This window comes from Akebia trifoliata, chromosome 8, assembly GCF_017979445.1.
Source record: "Akebia trifoliata isolate Shusen 1 chromosome 8, ASM1797944v1, whole genome shotgun sequence".
Classification (NCBI taxonomy): Eukaryota; Viridiplantae; Streptophyta; class Magnoliopsida; order Ranunculales; family Lardizabalaceae; genus Akebia; species Akebia trifoliata.
Genome location: NC_141382.1, coordinates 50,228,825 through 50,246,756, shown reverse-complemented (window position 1 = coordinate 50,246,756; position 17,932 = coordinate 50,228,825). Strand labels below are relative to the sequence as shown.

The 17,932-nt window shown below is 33.5% G+C and overlaps 1 protein-coding gene across 2 annotated transcripts; it reads right to left on the bottom strand.

The window, feature by feature from the left end:
• Positions 1-12,888: 12,888 nt before the first annotated feature.
• Positions 12,889-15,790, bottom strand: LOC147397553 (7-dehydrocholesterol reductase-like protein). Of its 2 annotated transcripts, XM_086449310.1 has the most exons (4): positions 15,632-15,744; positions 14,497-14,615; positions 14,121-14,273; positions 12,889-13,395 (listed from the first exon to the last, which is right to left on the bottom strand). In XM_086449310.1, exons 3-4 carry the CDS (start codon positions 14,266-14,268, stop codon positions 13,145-13,147), a joined length of 399 nt encoding a protein of 132 aa, XP_086305436.1. In that variant the 5' UTR covers positions 14,269-14,273; positions 14,497-14,615; positions 15,632-15,744; the 3' UTR covers positions 12,889-13,144. The 2 variants fall into 2 exon arrangements, with proteins under 2 accessions (XP_086305436.1, XP_086305435.1); XM_086449309.1 differs by lacking the exon at positions 14,497-14,615 and having other exon boundaries at positions 15,632-15,790.
• Positions 15,791-17,932: the final 2,142 nt, after the last annotated feature.

Below are 17,932 nucleotides of genomic sequence, written 5' to 3'. Positions count from 1 at the left end.
GGCTACAAGCTCATGATGCCCAAACGGGTGGAATAGACATTGACAAATCGTGGCCCTGAAAATGTGTCCCACCATTTGATAGGAGTTGGGTAGCTAATTAACTTCTAGGAGTACAAGATCTGTATTGAAGAGGTTATTGGGTAGTCCAGATATTACCATACTATGGTGATCCAACCAGTCTACATCAGAAACTCTTTACGTTTCTTGTCAAACTGCTCTCTCCAATCCATGCAAACCCCATGTAAAAGACACATTGACTTGAAAGTAGGCTTGATAAGATGATTTTAACCAACAATATAAAATATATATATATATATATATATGGGCCCGTTCACCACCCTAAGCTTTACCACACACTTTAACAAACGTGTTTTATCCTACATGGGTTAGAAGTTTTGGAATGGTTGATTTTTGGTGAGGATGATCTCTATGGTGAGGAGATCATCCTCACCAAAAATCAGCTCATTCCAAAATTTCTAACCCCATCAAAAATCATAGAAATCATCCTCACCAAAAATCAGCTCATTCCAAAATTTCTAACCCCATCAAAAATCATAGAGATCATCCTCACCAAAAATCAGCTCATTCCAAAATTTCTAACCCCATCAAAAATGGTTTATAAAAAATGGACGGTCCACGATTTTTCAACGTGTAAACATGGGGCTAAACATTTCGGAATGGGCTGATTTTTGGGGAGGATGATCTTCTAATCATAGAGATCATCCTCACCAAAAATCAGCCCATTCCAAAACTTCTAACCCATGTAGGACAAAAAAATGTTTGTTAAAGTGTGGTAAAACTTAGGGTGCTGAACATTTCCCTATATATATATATAGGGTCCCGTTCGCCACCCTTAGTTTTACCACACACTTTAACAAACGCGTTTTGTCTTACATGGGTTAGAAGTTCGGAATGAGCTGATTTTTGGTGAGGATGATCTCTATGGTGAGGAGATCATCCTCACCAAAAATCAGCTCATTCCAAAACTTCTAACCCCATCAAAATTGATTTACAAAAAATGGACGGTCCACGATTTTTCAACGTGTAAACATGAGGCTAAATATTTCGGAATGGGCTGATTTTTGGGGAGGATGATCTTCTAATCATAGAGATCATCCTCACCAAAAATCAGCTCATTCCAAAACTTCTAACCTATGTAGGACAAAAAACGTTTGTTAAAGTGTGTGGTAAAACTTAGGGTGCTGAACATTTCCCATATATATATATATATATATATATAATATATATATATATATAGGGAAATGTTCAGCAACAAACATTTTGGCAAAACATTTTTGAAAATATGGGTTACAGGTTTTGGAATGGGCTGATTTTTGGTAAGGATGATCTCTACAGGGAATAGATCATCATCACCAAAAATCAGCCCATTCCAACACTTCTAACCCATCAAAAATGGTTTACAAAAAATGGACGGTCCACGATTTTTCAACCTGTTAACATGGGGCTAGAAGTTTTGGAATGGGCTGATTTTTATGAGGATGATCTCCTCACCGTAGAGATCATCCTCACCAAAAATCAGCCCATTCCAAAACCTCTAACCCATGTTTTGAAAAATGTTTTGCCAAAATGTTTGTTGCTGAAAGGGACCCATATATATATATATATATATATATATATGAGTCATTTTTGAGTAACATTGCGGGACATTGCTGATGTGGATGTGTGCCAAAATCATAGATGCTTGCCATTGAGGTATGAGTGAGAAGCATCTATGGTTTTGTGCACACCAATATCCCCCGATGTCAATTTCAATGTTACTTCAACATTTTCCATATATATAAAATTGATGATGGTTAAGATCATCTGACTTTTAATCTAACAAAACTAGAGATATAATCCCAACCCTCGACTTGAGTTTGCTAGTGTTGGAACAACCACGAGTCACACTAAAACTGTGGATGCAACACAGCAGCGTATGATAAATAGGTAACGTAAGAACATGTTATCTTCAAATCGTATTTGTTGGTAGGGCTAGCAATGGGTTGAGTAAGCCTTCTACCAACTCCATACCCAAATAGAAACCCCCATACCCATACCAGATTCCTTACCTGAATTTTAGAGTAATACTTAAAACTAATTTTTTACCCAAGTTTTTGATGGATAACCATAACCGATTTCTTACCCGATTCTTGGGTCACCCAAAATTTATCCTCTCCTTTGAAATATTTTTATTTTAATAAAAAAAATTATTTAATAAAAATGTTAAATGTTTACGTACATTTTTGCATAGCATGTGAAATTATAGTTTTACCTTCGGATAAACGGGTAAGAAGATATGATGTATATTCATATCCAACCCTACAAATTTTTTGGGTAAACCGGTATCGGATAATATTATCTGAATTCTTAATCGGGTAGAAAAGCCTTGCCTCATCCAATTTATTTAGGTTGAATGAGTTGGTTAGATGGATATCATCCGACTATTAGTGGTTCTATTTGTTCGACTTTATTATTCTATATTAAAATACAATTTGGGGTGCTAGTTGCATAGGGGATAATCTACTTATCCTGGAGGTTGGAACATTTTTGTGTTCCCACCCCACCCCACCCCACCCAAGACAGTTTCAATAAGCGGATAAGGGTTTAATAATAGAGTCATGATAATCTGACTACCTGACATGATAAGTTTTGGAACCGTAGATCTATGCTCCTTGAGAAACACGATTCCCTTGAGATACACTTTTTGATGGGGACGTGCAACTATGTATCCTAAGAAATGCAAATCTACGATTCTTGAACTTGTCATGTTATGGTAGTCGATTGAGTTTGTCATGTGGGGTAGTCACATTATCACTATTCTTAATAATACTACTAGGTGGCATGTGCAAATTTATATGAGATATCCTAAGAAAATTTTATTTTTAGGAAAATCCCCCAAATAATTATTAGTATTTTACTTTATTCTATTCTTAGTATGGTACTGATATTTTTCCTTTTTTCATTCATCTTTAATTGGATAAAAAAGTTGATAAAAGTTACTGATAAGCTATGACTGAAAAGCAACGATTGAAGGTATGTAAATCAAAATGTTTGACGGGTGATGTGACAAGGTGGTCCAATTATGAACCATTTGATTTTTCATCATCTTTTTTAATATTTTTCAACCTTCACCTTCGATAGATCATCTCCTAAAATAATTTGTGAGAAATTTTGAAAAGATAAATTTGACTTGGTTGTCATTTGTGTATTTTCCTTGTTTTTATGATATGACATGACATGCCTATTGTTGAGGAAGTCTATAAATAGGATATTTGAGGTTGATACATTGGGGTTCTATTCATGATTCTCGCATGCATTCATGTCAGAAATATCTCTCACAATATACATTTCAATGGTTCTGGCACACATCCACGTCAGACTCGAATCGAAGAACTTTGGGTTTGGATTTCGATAATGTTTTGATCTGACATCTTATTGGATAGGATCTAGATCAATCATGTCCTGATCCGATAAGGATCCCATGCGATAATATGTTAGAAAGTATATAAAATCATATTATATATTTGTTGTGATGTATGAAGTTTATTTAGATTTTATATATAAAATTGGATTTGGCCTAATCCAGATTTGGTCTAATTGTTATCGGATTTGGTTCTAATATATATTGAGATCCAATGAAAATCCAATCTGAAAATGATCCAACTAATAATTACTGGATCAATCTTGAATCCGATCGATCTTTATTAGATCAGTACCAAATCAACTCCGATCCATTGAGAGCCCTAACTAATATATCCCCTTAGTGAGGTTATAACTAACCATGTTGATGATCAATATAGCTCCCCAACCTAATGGGATGGGCCATTGACAGCCAAATCTAAAGGGTTCGCATCTGATTAGGTAGTTGGAGAGGTTATTAATTACCAAGGTGACCATCAGTACTAAGTTCTCCCTTGAATTTGAATTGTATGACTGTGATGGAGGAGCTTATACAAAACTTTACTCAATAAAGACATTATTCTAGCACACATCCACGTCAAAAATATCCCTCACAATATACATTTCTTTTGTTGTAGTGTTCGATTACTAAGTTAGTTAGGAAAATGTTTCTCTATCCAACCTTATCTATGCATCATTTTCAAACTCTTATTTATATATATATAAACCTTGATGTTTTTACCCAAAATCCATCATATTCTACATCCTGAAAAATATTATGATGTTCATGACGTTTGAAAGAGATAAAATATTAGGGTTGAAGATTAATTGGGATAACAAATTTCAGCTTAAAGGTTGAAGATGACAAGTTTTTCGAAAGAAAAATGAATACAAGGGCATTTGAAACATTTTTATTAGTCTCTAAGTGAAGATTAAAGTAAACGGATATATCATTAGTTTGATAATTAATATACCTCGCTAACTAGTCAATCTAATTGGACTCCTCATTGATCGTACCACCTACAAGATTTTGTGCACACTGCCACGTCAATGTCTTTATTGAGTAAAGTTTTGTATAAGCTCCTCCATAAATTCAAGGGGGACCGAACTTAGTACTGATGGTCACCTTGGTAATTAATAACCTCACCACATACCTAATCAGATGCGAACCCTTTTAATTCGGCTGTCGATGGCCCAGCCCATTAGGTTGGATCATCAGCATGGTTGGTTATAACCTCGCTAAGGGATACATTATTTAGGGCTCTCAATGGATCGGAGTTGATTTGGTACTCATCCAATAAAGAGTGATCGAATTCGAGATCGATCCATTAAGTATTAGTTGAATATATTTTCACCATATGTCCTTACAAGCAAGTCACATTTACCTATTTGTCTCTATATTCAGTTGAATTACACATGATGTGATCTTTGATGAGTCCAATCAACTATAGAAAATGATTAGATTCTAAACCTCCATTCAAGATCTTTTTAGTCTCTCTCTCTCTCTCTCTCCATATGAACTAGAGAGCCTTATTCCAAAGATTTAAGTCCAATAAAAATTTTCATCAGTAATAAAAGTTTTGTATAAAACCTCATAAAAATCCAATTAAAAACTAGAGAGTCTTATTCCAAAATTTATTCTATCTCTCTATATTCTGACTTGATCATTAGAGTATTTTTAATTAAAGATAATTTACAAAATCTAAAAAAGAAGAATAATTTAAAATAATTCGATCCATATATAAATCTTAATTTTTGCCCACACAGCCTTTATCCAAGTACTTTGAGTTTTATTCTTACTCATTTAGAACATTGAGATTGAATATTTCTTCTAAGATTAAAATTGACTTTTGTTGAACATGTCCAAACTATCTCAATGAAATTTTTCTTAATGTATCACTTATCAAAACTTATCCTATATGAATTTGTTTCTAAAGTAATCTTTCTAGGTCTTTAATTACTCATCTATCTCAACCTCCCTCATCTCTAATACATTTACTTTATTAACATATGTGGTGCTTTTTGATTGTCTAACGTTCAACTATATTAAATATATAGCTATTATTACTGTCTTATGAAATTTGACTGGAGATTTATAATGTTGGATTTGGGCATTGACACTATGAAGAGGCTGTGGGATGGGCTACAAGCTCATGATGTATCACCAAACAAACTGATTTTTTTTTTTTCTTTAAGAATAATGTTGAAGTGACTTCAAGATTGGACCTCATCACATCGCACACCCTAACGTGAAAGTGTATAAGGAAAAACATCTATGATTCCTACCCACTTTCACGTCAAGACGTACGATATAAGATCCAATCTTGAGGTCACTCCCACACGACTCTTTCTTTAAATGTATTTGTACGAGACATTCATGAGTCTGTTGACCTCAAAATGTGTCCTAATGGGAGTAGGATATCTTCAATGAAGAGGTTATTGGGTAGTACAGGTAATTTCCATATTATGTTATGAGTCCCCCTAACCTTACTATGTTAGTAAGGATTTCACCCTTACTAAGGGTCCTTACTAAGGATTTCACCTCTTGGATCCAAAAACATGACCTGAGGCTTCAAAGTTGTAAAGGACGAAATTCTATGAATTTTGAATGAAAAAAAAATTTTATTTTTCACTGTTGAATTTCATTTTTTAAGTTTGGGAGTAATGTGGAAGTTTGGTAGCTATCAATTTTCAAAACCTTGGATTTAATTAAAAAGAAATTATTTTTTGAAAGTTTTTTTATTTTATTTTTTTATGTGAGTTTTTCGATGAAACTTAGTGAGCTGTGGTGTTGGATTTCTGATGTGGTAATCCATTAGAGAAAAACGACCCTTAGTAAAGCTCAAAATCTTTCTATGTCAGTAAGGAAAGGAATTCACTTATGGTATTACAGAATGATCCTACTAGTCTACGTACCTCAGAAGATCTATAAGTTTCATATCAACATGACCTATCCAATCCATGAACCCTTGTAAAAAACCTACCGACTTAAAGTAAAGTTTAATGACATGATTTGAATACTAGTAAATTTGGGTCAAGTTTTTTTTTTTTTACTAAGTTTTCGAGTTGACTTGGAAAATTGGTCCCACCGAAAGTAATTGTGAAATCCAATAGAGCGTTGATAAAAAGAGTTATATACATCTCCACCAAAATGATTGGATTTCGCAATGACTTTATCCCAAACTCAATGAAACTAACTTTTCGAGTCAACTTGATATGCACCAAGTCAAGTTAAAAACTTGGCCGAGTTATTTGTTTATATATAATATTTTTTTCAGAGAACAAAATAATTATTTTTATTTATTTTAAATATTAAAATTATGTTTTAAATATTCTTATAATTAATATATATTTATAGTTGATTCATTTGAGTCGACTTACAAGTGTTTGAGTTAGTTCAATTTGATGAACATTTGACTCGAATTTTAAAACTATATTTAAATATTCTAACAAATTCATATTATATTATATATTTAAAGGGGTCTAAGTATTCTAGAATTTAGATTGGGCTACCTACACCTCAAAAATGAACTTGATGATCATCATCATCATCATTGTTTTCGTCTCAGAGAGTAAGACGACAATTTTGTAAAGATAATGGTTAATTAGATGGTTTTTCATTCATCTTTAATATAAAAAATAAAAAACCTTTTATTGAAATCAGATATTGAGTTTCAAAATAGATGGCCACTGAACTCTAAGAATTTTCTGTTTTTCGTTTTTTTTGGGGATGGGGGAGTTCATGAAATTCTATTCTCTACATATATGTGACATCCGATGGTGTATTTGAGCGCCACATTGACATGTAGGTGGTAGGGATGGTGGTGTTTCATTCCATATAACCCCATCTCTTTTCTTTCTTTTTTTTAAATAAAGGCTCTCAAATATCGCTTTTATACTAATATTCTAAAAAATATGTCATAAAGAAATCATATATATATATATATATATATATTATATATATATATATATCTATATATATATATATATATAATATATATATATATGGGGGCGGTTCAAGGGCCATATGAGAAAACATATGAAAAAACTTTCGTTTTTCAAAATAAGAGTTAGAGGTTTTGGATTGAGCTGATTTTTTGCAAGGATGGTCACTATGATGAAAAGATCATCCTCACAAAAAATCAACTCAATCAGAAACTTCTAAATCCATCAAAAGTGATTTACAAATTAGTGATAAAAATAGGTAAAAAATCGACGATCCACATTCTAAATCACTTTTAATGGGGTTAGAAGTTTCAGATTGGGCTGATTTTTTTTTTTTTTTGGATGATCTTCCCATCATAGAGATCATCCTCACAAAAAATCAGCTCAATCCAAAATTTCTAACCCATATTTTAAAATTTTATTAAAAACGAAAGTTTTTACATATTTCTCATATGGCCTTGAACCTGACCCTATATATATATATATATATATATATATATATATATATATATATATATATATATATATATATATATATATTTTTTTTTTTTATGTAGGAACTTTTCAATGCATATTGTAAAAAAAAATAGGTCTTTATTGTCATTGTCCAAAAAAAATTTCTTCAAAAAAAAAAAAAAAAAAAAAGTCTATCCAAGATTTTACAAAATCCTGGACAAACCAATCATAACAACTCGCGTGTATTGAGTTCGTCCCCATATTATAAAACGAAAATAAAAAAAACTTTGAAGCGTGCAGCCCACTTCAAAATTTTGAAGAAATCCTCTCCATTGGATTACAAGTGACATTTTCAAGGAGGTATTTCAAAATTTGGCAGCAACGTAGGGGTGTGAAATAAAATCAAAACACCACGTGTCTTGTACCGAGCTGGTTCCTTCAAAATTTGAAACGGCTTACCCACTTCAAGGTTGGATTCTTACAAAACTACCCTCATTAGGCTTTATGTGATTGATCATTCAAGTTTTTGTGAAATATTGGGATTGACTTTTTCTATAAGAAAAAAATATCTGCTGAGAAATTAGTTTGTGTTCACAAATTGATGATCTTGATTGTCATTGGGATATTTCCCATGTTTTTATGATGATTAATGTTTGAGGTGACACATAGGAGATACCTTGACGTGTTGGCGTGCGCATGTCCGTAAATGCATCTACGGATATGCGTGCGTCATTACGTCAAGGTCTCTCCCGCTGAAGTCACTCCAACACTCCTTTATGATATGACATGACATGCTTCTTGTTAAGAAATTCTATTTATATGTAATTTATGGTTGATGTATAAAGGTTTTATAAGGATCATGTTCAGAAGCATTTAATACACCTCCAAAATAGATTTCAAGAAAAAATAATTGGAAAATGTTGAATTGCGTTCAACACCACTTTTTATGTAGGAACTATTCTATACATATTTTTAAAAAATAGGCCTTTGTTGTCATTGTCGAAAACTTATTTCTTATAAAAAAATCAATCCAAGATTATACAAAATCTGGATAAACCAATCATAGCAACTCATGTGTATTGAGTTCGTCCCCATATCACAAAATGTAAATAAAAAAAACTTTGGAACGGACAGCCCACTTCAAAATTTTGAAGAAACTCACTTCATTGGATTACAAGTGGCATTTCCAAGGAGGTATATCAAATTTTGGTGGCAACGTAGGGGTGTGAAATAAAATCAAAACATCACATGTCTTGTAACGAGGAGGGTTACTTCAAAATTTGAAGCGGCCGACCCACTTAAAAGTCGGATTCTTACAAAACTACCCTCCTTAAGCTTTGTGTGATTGGTCATTCAAGATTTTATGAAATATTGGGATTGACTTTTTCTATAAGAAAAAAATATCCGCTAAGAAACTAGAATGTGTTCACAAATTGATGAACTTGATATTTCAAAAGATAATTTTGTTTTTACCCAAGTCATGATTGTCATTTGAATAGTTCTCATGTTTTTATAATGATTAATGCTGGAGTGACCTCAATGGAGAACTCAAGAGACATCGACGTGGTGGTGCGCATGTCTATAGATTTTTATGGATATGCACGCGCCACCACATCAAGGTGTCTCTCGTTGATGTCACTCCAATACAACTCTTTTATGATATGACATGACATGACTAGTACAACTGTTTTATGATACGGCACGACATGACTATTGTTAAGAAATTCTATTTATAAGGGTTTTGTAGGGCCATGTTAAGATGCATGTAATACACCTCCAAAATATATTTCAAGAAAAAATAATTGGAAAGTGTTGAACTGCGCCCAACACTAAGTTTGACATTGTACCAACGTTTGGAATTGAGTAGGTTTAGAACGGCTCAAAATAATTCTATGCTAAAAAGGATTTTGCAAAGGAAAATCTTCGGGTGACATTAGGATTTATTGTGATTCTCACATTTCTGATGTGGATATACATACATAGCCTTCAGTGTATTTTCTTAAGATATGAGTAAAAAGCATCTATGGTTATGTGCACACTTCCACGTCAGAAATGTGAGAATCACAATAAATCCCAATGTCACCTCAGCATTACTCTTTTGAAAATTCATTAAATGAACTTTAATATGTGTTCTTTGGGTCCACATCTTATAATAGGAGTGATTTTTTTTCACATAGCACCACAACCAGTTGACATGTGTCTAAAAAAAATAAAATAAAAAAGACTCTCCCTCTTGCTCACAATAAATAAAAAAAGGGAATTTCTATATTGCATCACCTTTTTTAATTCCAAAATATGATTCGATGCCATAGGGTGTAAAGGATGAAATTTTATGAATTTAAAATTAAAAAAAATTATTTTTCATCACCGAATTTTAATTTTAAATTTGGGTGTTCGGTAACCATCCATGTGTGAAATCCTTACTAACTTAGTAAGGCTAGTCGGCCACTTTCAAGATTTACCTTACCAATCCTCTAGTTAACTAGAGGCCTTAGTTAATGAAACCATGGGTTCAACCAAAGAGAAACCCTAATTAAACTTCTAATTAGTAATGCCTACGCTTTGCATTATTTTCTCTTAGGCAAGCAAAGTGGTTAATGGTCAAGTTGAAGTTAACGAGTTTCGAGTTTAGGTCCTGGGATCAACAAAGAGACGTTGCAAGTAACGAATATTATTCAGATTCTAAAGGCGAAAGAACAACGAGGTCTAGGAATGTCTACGAGCCACTTTCAGTTGAGTTCCGAAAATCTAATCCAGACTTTTCATGGGCCAACTCTTTTTTATGCGTCACTTTACCTTGGAAGGAAAATGAGCTTTGCTCCTCTGGGCGATATGCGCTCGGATGGTTCGCGAGAAGGAAAAAGGTCTCATCTTTTGTTGCATATGTTAAACCTATGGTTGGCGTGGCCCAATGAATCTCACATTTTTCATTATTTTAGAAAGTTGGAAACCATCAAATAAAATGTATGGCCAATGATATAAGGAATCATGATCTTATTAGGTTTCTTAAAGGGGAAGATTCTCTTAAAAGGAATTAGAAGGTAACCTTGATGGGTAGAAAATCTTATAATAGAGAAACTTTAGGTCCTCTTGCTCTCATTTATAAAAGAAGAACGATACTCCCTTATCAATAGCACCAATAATGTTGAAAACATCAATAGACGATTTTTGACTCTCAAGCATCCTTGTTCCACACAAGAACTAAGGTATAGGGTGATTGAGATTTTGGTGTGTCTAGATAAAGAACTGCACATTCAAGGGAGTTTGCTTAATTGGTTTAATATGATTTTATCTCTAGCACTCTTGATTATTCATCGATAGGCAATATCAAAAGGTATGCTCTAAACTTGATTGTTAATAAATTGATAATAGTGTAATTTTTTTTTTATTTTGATTGGATTCAACGATCCTTAGAGAAATTGAGTTTGTGTTTTTTTTTTTTTTCTGCATTAATATAATCATAGATTCAATGTTGTAAAATTGAGTTTAATCTAACACCATCTGGCAGGAGATGAAAAAGAGAGAGCTTCGTTTATTGATGAAAATCGGATTGATGGAGCTCTTGATATTCCTTAAAGAAACATACTGAAAGTTAAATGTATGTTGGGTATCAATTGGGCCCATAGTCCCACTAATATAGCACAACCTCATCAAAAAAGAAGGGTTAAACCTTGATATTGAACCCGCACAGATAGGGCCAGGTTCATTCAAACAGATTGAGACATAACAGTGCCCAACCCAACCCGCCATTATGTTTTATATAACTAAAATACATATAATTAGATGCATATATTTGTATAAAAACTAAAAGATACATATAATCCAACCCTAAATGCCTTGGTTCAGTTCAATTCAATTCTCAGTTTGGCCCGATCCAATGTGCACCCCTAGTATGGTTTTCAGAGTTGTCTTATCCGTAAGGTTAAAAAGGGTTTTTCTTATATGTTCCTACTGTAATCTGACAATGTATCCATATTCACTTTAATTTTTATAGAATTCGAGCTTGTTAAGGTTGGGTTAGGGCTTAATCGACCCTGGCCTGATGCAAAATAAGGATAATCTAAGCTACAGGCCGCCAATATAGGATTGGGTAATGGCTATTGGGGATTGGCGATAATCCAGCCCGGCCTGAGCCCATTGACACCACCCAAGTGTAATGTGTGTGTTGTACCTTGGTATTGAAAAGAAATAATAGAAAAGGAAAAAAATTATAAAAGGAAACCTAGCAATGTATGATATGAATAAAAATAAATAAGTTGTCATATCTTTTGTAATTAATATATTATATTTATTTCCTTAAAATTCTAAGGAAAATTTTTTTGATATAATTTTTTCTAAAGATGGCATGTTTGGTTCAATGTATTTGCACTTGTTGATGGAAATCCCAGTTGTTGCTCTTGGCATTTTATATTTGAAATACAGTTCGTTATCATTTGGTGACGAATTTGCTTGGAGAAAGTACCCTTACAAAGGAATTTTTCCTCTCATCGAACATTTCCATTTTGGGTTAAGAAGATGTTAAAGTGCATTTCTCTATGAGAATGGTGCCTTCCGAGGTGTGAAGTGGGAGAGAAAAGATGTCATGAGAAATCAATGAGATCGCCTGACTCTCATATACAAGTATTGAAGAGAAAGAACACGAGGTTGTCGCACATGACATCATATGGTGCCATGTAAATATAAAACACAAAGTTGTACGAATTTTAAATGATAGTTGAATTTATTTTTTTTTTCCACAATTGCTCATCTAATTTTAAATTTTGGAGTTTAGCTACTAAGAGGGGTTGAGATGTCATTTGGGTTTGTATTGCTTGGACAGAACGGGTTTGGGTTTGGGTTTGGAAAATTTTCATAATACCCATACCTCAACATGACCCGACCCATTGCCACCCCTACTACTTTTCACAAACCCAAACCAAAATCCAATTTTCGACAACAATTGAAAGCAAATCTAATCTTCAAAAGGGTGACCTGATAACTATTACCATAAAAAATCATCCTCCATGGCGAGATAAGATCTGAAATCATCAAATACTTGACCTAGGTCTTGTGAAACCCACATGACAACTAGGGAGGAAAGAGAAAGGATGAACAAGATCAAATACTCATAATAATTTGTCATGCAACATACGAAGTTCTGGAAGTTAAAGACCAACAGTATTGGATTCATTCCTAATCCTAACAAACAAATGCAGGAAGGTACACCATACACAGACTTACAGCTACTAACAGAAGCAATTGTTGCCAACACCGACCAAATTGAAAATAACACAAGTACAGCAAGTCCACTGAATTTTTCAAAATCAGGTACAGTTTTCACTCTTACCCTCGTAAGTTTCCCGAGTCAGCCTGGGCCCACTTTAGGAATGTCGTAGTGTTCACTCATATTCGCTAGATACTGATTGAAATCCTGAATCCGGTCACGGTGTGATTTGTTGGAAGTCTTTGCCAGCCTTCTGTGATCAATCTTCTCCCTCTGCTCAATATAACGCTTCTCAGCTGGTGTGAGATGATCATGGTAAGAAGCAGCACGTTCTTCCCCATCCAATTTGTTGGAATCATTTATATCCTCCTCAGTTGAACTGGTTTGTATTCCTGTAATTCCACCAAAATTAAATAATGGGAAAAAACAGAACGAGAAAAGAACACCCAAAACTCAGTTCATGATTCCTTTTGGTTTTTTACCTTCCTTGAATGACATAGATTACAAGCAATCATGTTTTTGCAAATAAAAACTTTCTACCGAACAATTACAATGTTATTGCATTCATGCACACTCTTATCAATAGGTTTTTGATACCAACTCAAATACATCCTAGTATATAATCCTCGTTATTGGTTGAAAATATTTATTTCTTCAACAATGTTAAAACGCAGAGTCAAATCATCAAATAATATCCTCTAGGGTTCACCAAATCCAACCCGCCAGTGTCAAATTCTAAGATTTATATCCGTATCAATGCAACACACATAATAATGAGAGGATTAGAATAAAGGCCCCACCCTCACCACCTAAGTGGTAGGTCTCTTGACACAATAAGTTAACCCGATAGATGATCCCAATTATCTGATTAGTATTCTAATAGAGGGTGCCACCTCAGTGACGTGGTAAAGTCTGTGTGATTGCTATGTTCATACCACTAGACTGAATATCAAACAAAATTATCCCCTTACTGGGACTCTGTGGATTGATGGGTCCCACAGGGAGCTTGTCAGTATTCCTCAAATCATTAGCGTAAAGTCATTTCTAAATTATCAAAAGGGTATAAGATTTAGTTCACATCAAATGTAAATTAAAAAAATATTACTACTAGATTTACCTGTTGAAAGTTCATTTTCAATGACTTGTGACACTTGATCGTAATGCTTCTTATGTTTCTTTTTCTTCTTAAGTCCACCTGCCTTCACATCCAAGGCTTTTCCTTTCAGCTTCAGCTTTCCACCAACAACATTCTCATATGCTGACATCTTCCCTGCCAATATAAATGAAAATAAAAGGGTTCATCAAGAAGAAAAAAAAAAAAAAAATTCTTTTTTTTTTTGTGTGGAATATTCAGAAGGTTAAATACAAAGATTACACTAAATGAACCAGGGAAAATGAGAGAAGCTGTAAAATAGAACATTAGGTTTCCTTCTTTCAGTTTTCCAAACAAAATATTGAACCTTATATAAGAAAATAAAAAAGAAGAAAGCAACCAAGGCACCCAATAGCAGCTAAGAGTCTAGACTGGACGGAAAAACCTCGCTTTTATGACTCCTTGTTCAGTTCACGAGAGCCCGAATTGGCCGACAGTCATTGGGAGGGGAACAAACACCTATGATTGGAGCATTTACAAGTGAGGATGAAATGAGTATCAGCTCATTGAGAAGGCACTAGTACACAATGAAATTGAGAAGGCTTTGTCTGGTACAATGAAGGCACTAGTGAATGGGCACTCTAGAATCTAGATCAGGTTGAAGAATCTAAAAAGATGAGCTGGACTCGTAGTTCATTTTGTTCAAAATATTGCAATTTGCAATGAAATTTTGATGCCATGGGTTCAACTCTAGCACTTACCCATCCAAAAAAATCGGAAAAAGACCCCTTTTTTTATTATTGGCATAACAAAAATGACATATATTGAAGTAATTAGATAAGATTTGAAGACACATGGCTTAACAGAAGATGTGGATCTAAATTTAAAATTGCTTTTCGTGGTACAACTGCTTCGGCTTCAGAACAGTGTGCAGCGGTTATACCTACAGACACCCAATTTTCTAAAATATTTTCCGTGTTAAACACAAGCGAACACGTTCTCAAACAAATCCTAATTTATTCAAATATCTTGTCTCTATCTATTATTAAATTATCTAAATAAATTCGTTCTATGAAAGATAATCAACCAGAATTAAATACTAAAAACAGAAGAAAAAAATTTCTGTCAATTTATCAAATTAATTTCAGGTTTTCTAGGGGCAATGTGTCGGAAGATCGATATCAGACGCTAATTCTGAAACTAAAATCCTCCGAAACACATTTTTTAGTAACTAAATATGTAGGTATATGAACAAAGCCAAATCCCACAAAAAAAATTCGAAACAACTCAAAAAATTCGAGTCAAATCGTACCTAAAAGTGGTTCAGTGTTCGATCTAAATACCGAAAAATCCCGAAGATTTTAAGATTAATAATGGTTTCACTCGAGTGAGATTTAGGTTTTGTGTAGGGAACCATTAGTTTCTATGCAAGATCAGTATTTTAGGGTTTTATAATGGAGGATTAGGTTATTTTCAGGATTTAATAAAGAATTTCTGAAGAGGAAAGGAGACTTTAAGAAACCCTAGATTCGTACCTTGAACGCGATCTTCGTGTACTTCTTTGGCTTGCGAAAATTCCAGTTCGCGAGTCGCGACTTCGCGTTCGCGTGCGTAAGAGAGAGAAGACGAGACTCGAGAGAGAGTAATTTTTCTTATTAGGAAAGTGTTTGGTAATGGATGTAAGTCTATTCTACTCCGAGTTTTATGCAACTCTATTCTAGTCTGAGTTTGATTCGGAGGCTTCCATTAACCAACGCATATCACATCAGCTAATGTTCCAATCTCTTGGTTCTTTTCTATGTCAAATAACCTAAATACCCTCAACTCATAATTTAAAAAAAATTAAGAATAGAACATATTTGAAATATTTTCGAAGAATGCTTTGTGATGAATTCTTTATTGCAGAAAATTTAATAAAAAGATGTCAACTTAATGTTAATGGTAAAGAAAATATGGGAAGTGCCATGGTTTTCTCTTTTAACCAAATTATGGATTGAAAGATGGCATAAATACAATAAAAATTACAAATAAAGCAGACAGATAATAATAAAAATAAGAGTCGTGATAATCTGACACCCCCTCCCTCTCTCCCTCCAACATGGGCTCCCATCACAGAATCATAGATCATTTGCCTTGGGATACATAATAGAAAGATTTATGATTCTATGTATCCTAAGGCAAATGATCTATGATTTTTTTTATGGGGCGTAAGGGGGATTTAGAAAATTATTATTTTAAAACTAATATTAGACAATTTGAAATTATAAAAAAAAAAAAAAAAAACCTCCACTCCTTAAGTGGGGAAATTTCATTGTACTTATATAGATTTTAAATATTCTATCATTTGAAACATTTAGCTTAATATAAGCTTCATTAGTATAACAAGAGAAGGCGGGGTAGAAGTGGTTCCACACCAAAATTAAGATTTCAAAAATGGCCTCATCTTAACATTTAAATTTGATATAATCAAGGTTGTTTTGGTATATAAAAAAATAAGAGCATGTCATTGATTAATTTTTAAAGTTACAAAATTATCTTTTTTACCATATAATCTACAAACCACTTTTTAATTATAATTTTAAATTACAAATAAACCCTTGAGATACATGCGTGTTGCACATGCCTCCTTCTAGTTATTGTAAAGATAAGGTGAAGTGTGATTCGACACCAAAATTTGGATTCCCATGAATCTCCACCCCATTTAATCTTATTAATGTCAAGATCATTTTATTTAAAACAAATAAATTACAATCCTAACACATTAGTTAGTTTTCTAAAAGAATAATGTTGAAGTGATACCTCAGGCTGGAACCTCATATCACACTTCTTGACAAGAAACTGTGTGAAAATGCATCTACGGCTCCGATCCACTTTCACGTCAAGAAATGCAATACGAAGTTCTAGCTTGAGGTCACTCCAGCACCACTCTTTTCAAAATTACAAAAATATCTTATTTTTATAGAGAAATATGCTAAACTGACTTCTTATAACACTGCTTACAGACCCTTAGATACTTCTCCTCGAGATACGATTGAAAAGTATTTAGGATTGTAGGAAGTCAGTTACTCGGTATAGAACATCTCTTTGTAAAAGTGGGCTTTGATGCTTATCAGGATTTCATTCAATGAGAGTTCTCGGTGACTTGTTCGAGCTTAAAATGAATCCTAATTCCTGCCCCAGGTTCGAGCTAGTTTAAGAGACAACATTAGACTTTGGGGTTGAGTGTAAAATACCTCAAGAGACTCTTTGATTTTGGAGTATATTTGTCCTCGATCAATAGGAAAATCAAAACAGCCTCAACCAAAACATTTTGACATATTCCGAAATAATTTGAAACAATCCAAGAAATAATTGTGTTTCATCTCAACCAAAATTGAAATGTTCCACCAAAACATTTTGGAATGAAATGAAAGGATTTATATTAGTGAAGAGCTTGTTAGTTATCTATTTGGACTTTTGAGACAAAATAAGAGGATGAATTCCACATAGCTTTAGAAACAAACAAATATCAAAATGACAATGAAAATGAAAATGTTTTTTTTTTTCAAGAAATAGTTCATCCATGGAATCCGATCTACCTTATCTATGCAGGCAAACATCGGCAAAACTCCAACTCATCTAGCCTATCCCCACAGCCAAATGAGGGGTAGTCTCAATATCATATTACCCATAGTGGGCTATATATCAAATTGATTATTTGTGTATTGGTCCATCATACTATAGGATGGTGGGCCAAAGATATGTTTCACAAGACATTGAAGAGAGTGACATCAAGCTTCTGTGTTGGAGGGAATATCAAAAAATAAAAATAAAAATTCTCCTAAAAGCTCCATGAG

What these genes read in the sequence shown, in the direction of transcription:
- LOC147397553 (XM_086449309.1), bottom strand. Translation starts at nt 14,268, where the DNA reads ATGTCAGCATATGAGAATGTTGTTGGTGGAAAGCTGAAGCTGAAAGGA. An exon ending in TGAAAATGAACTTTCAACAG is followed by an intron (nt 13,396 to 14,120) that starts GTAAATCTAGTA and finishes GTGGAATTACAG; the next exon opens with GAATACAAACCAGTTCAACT.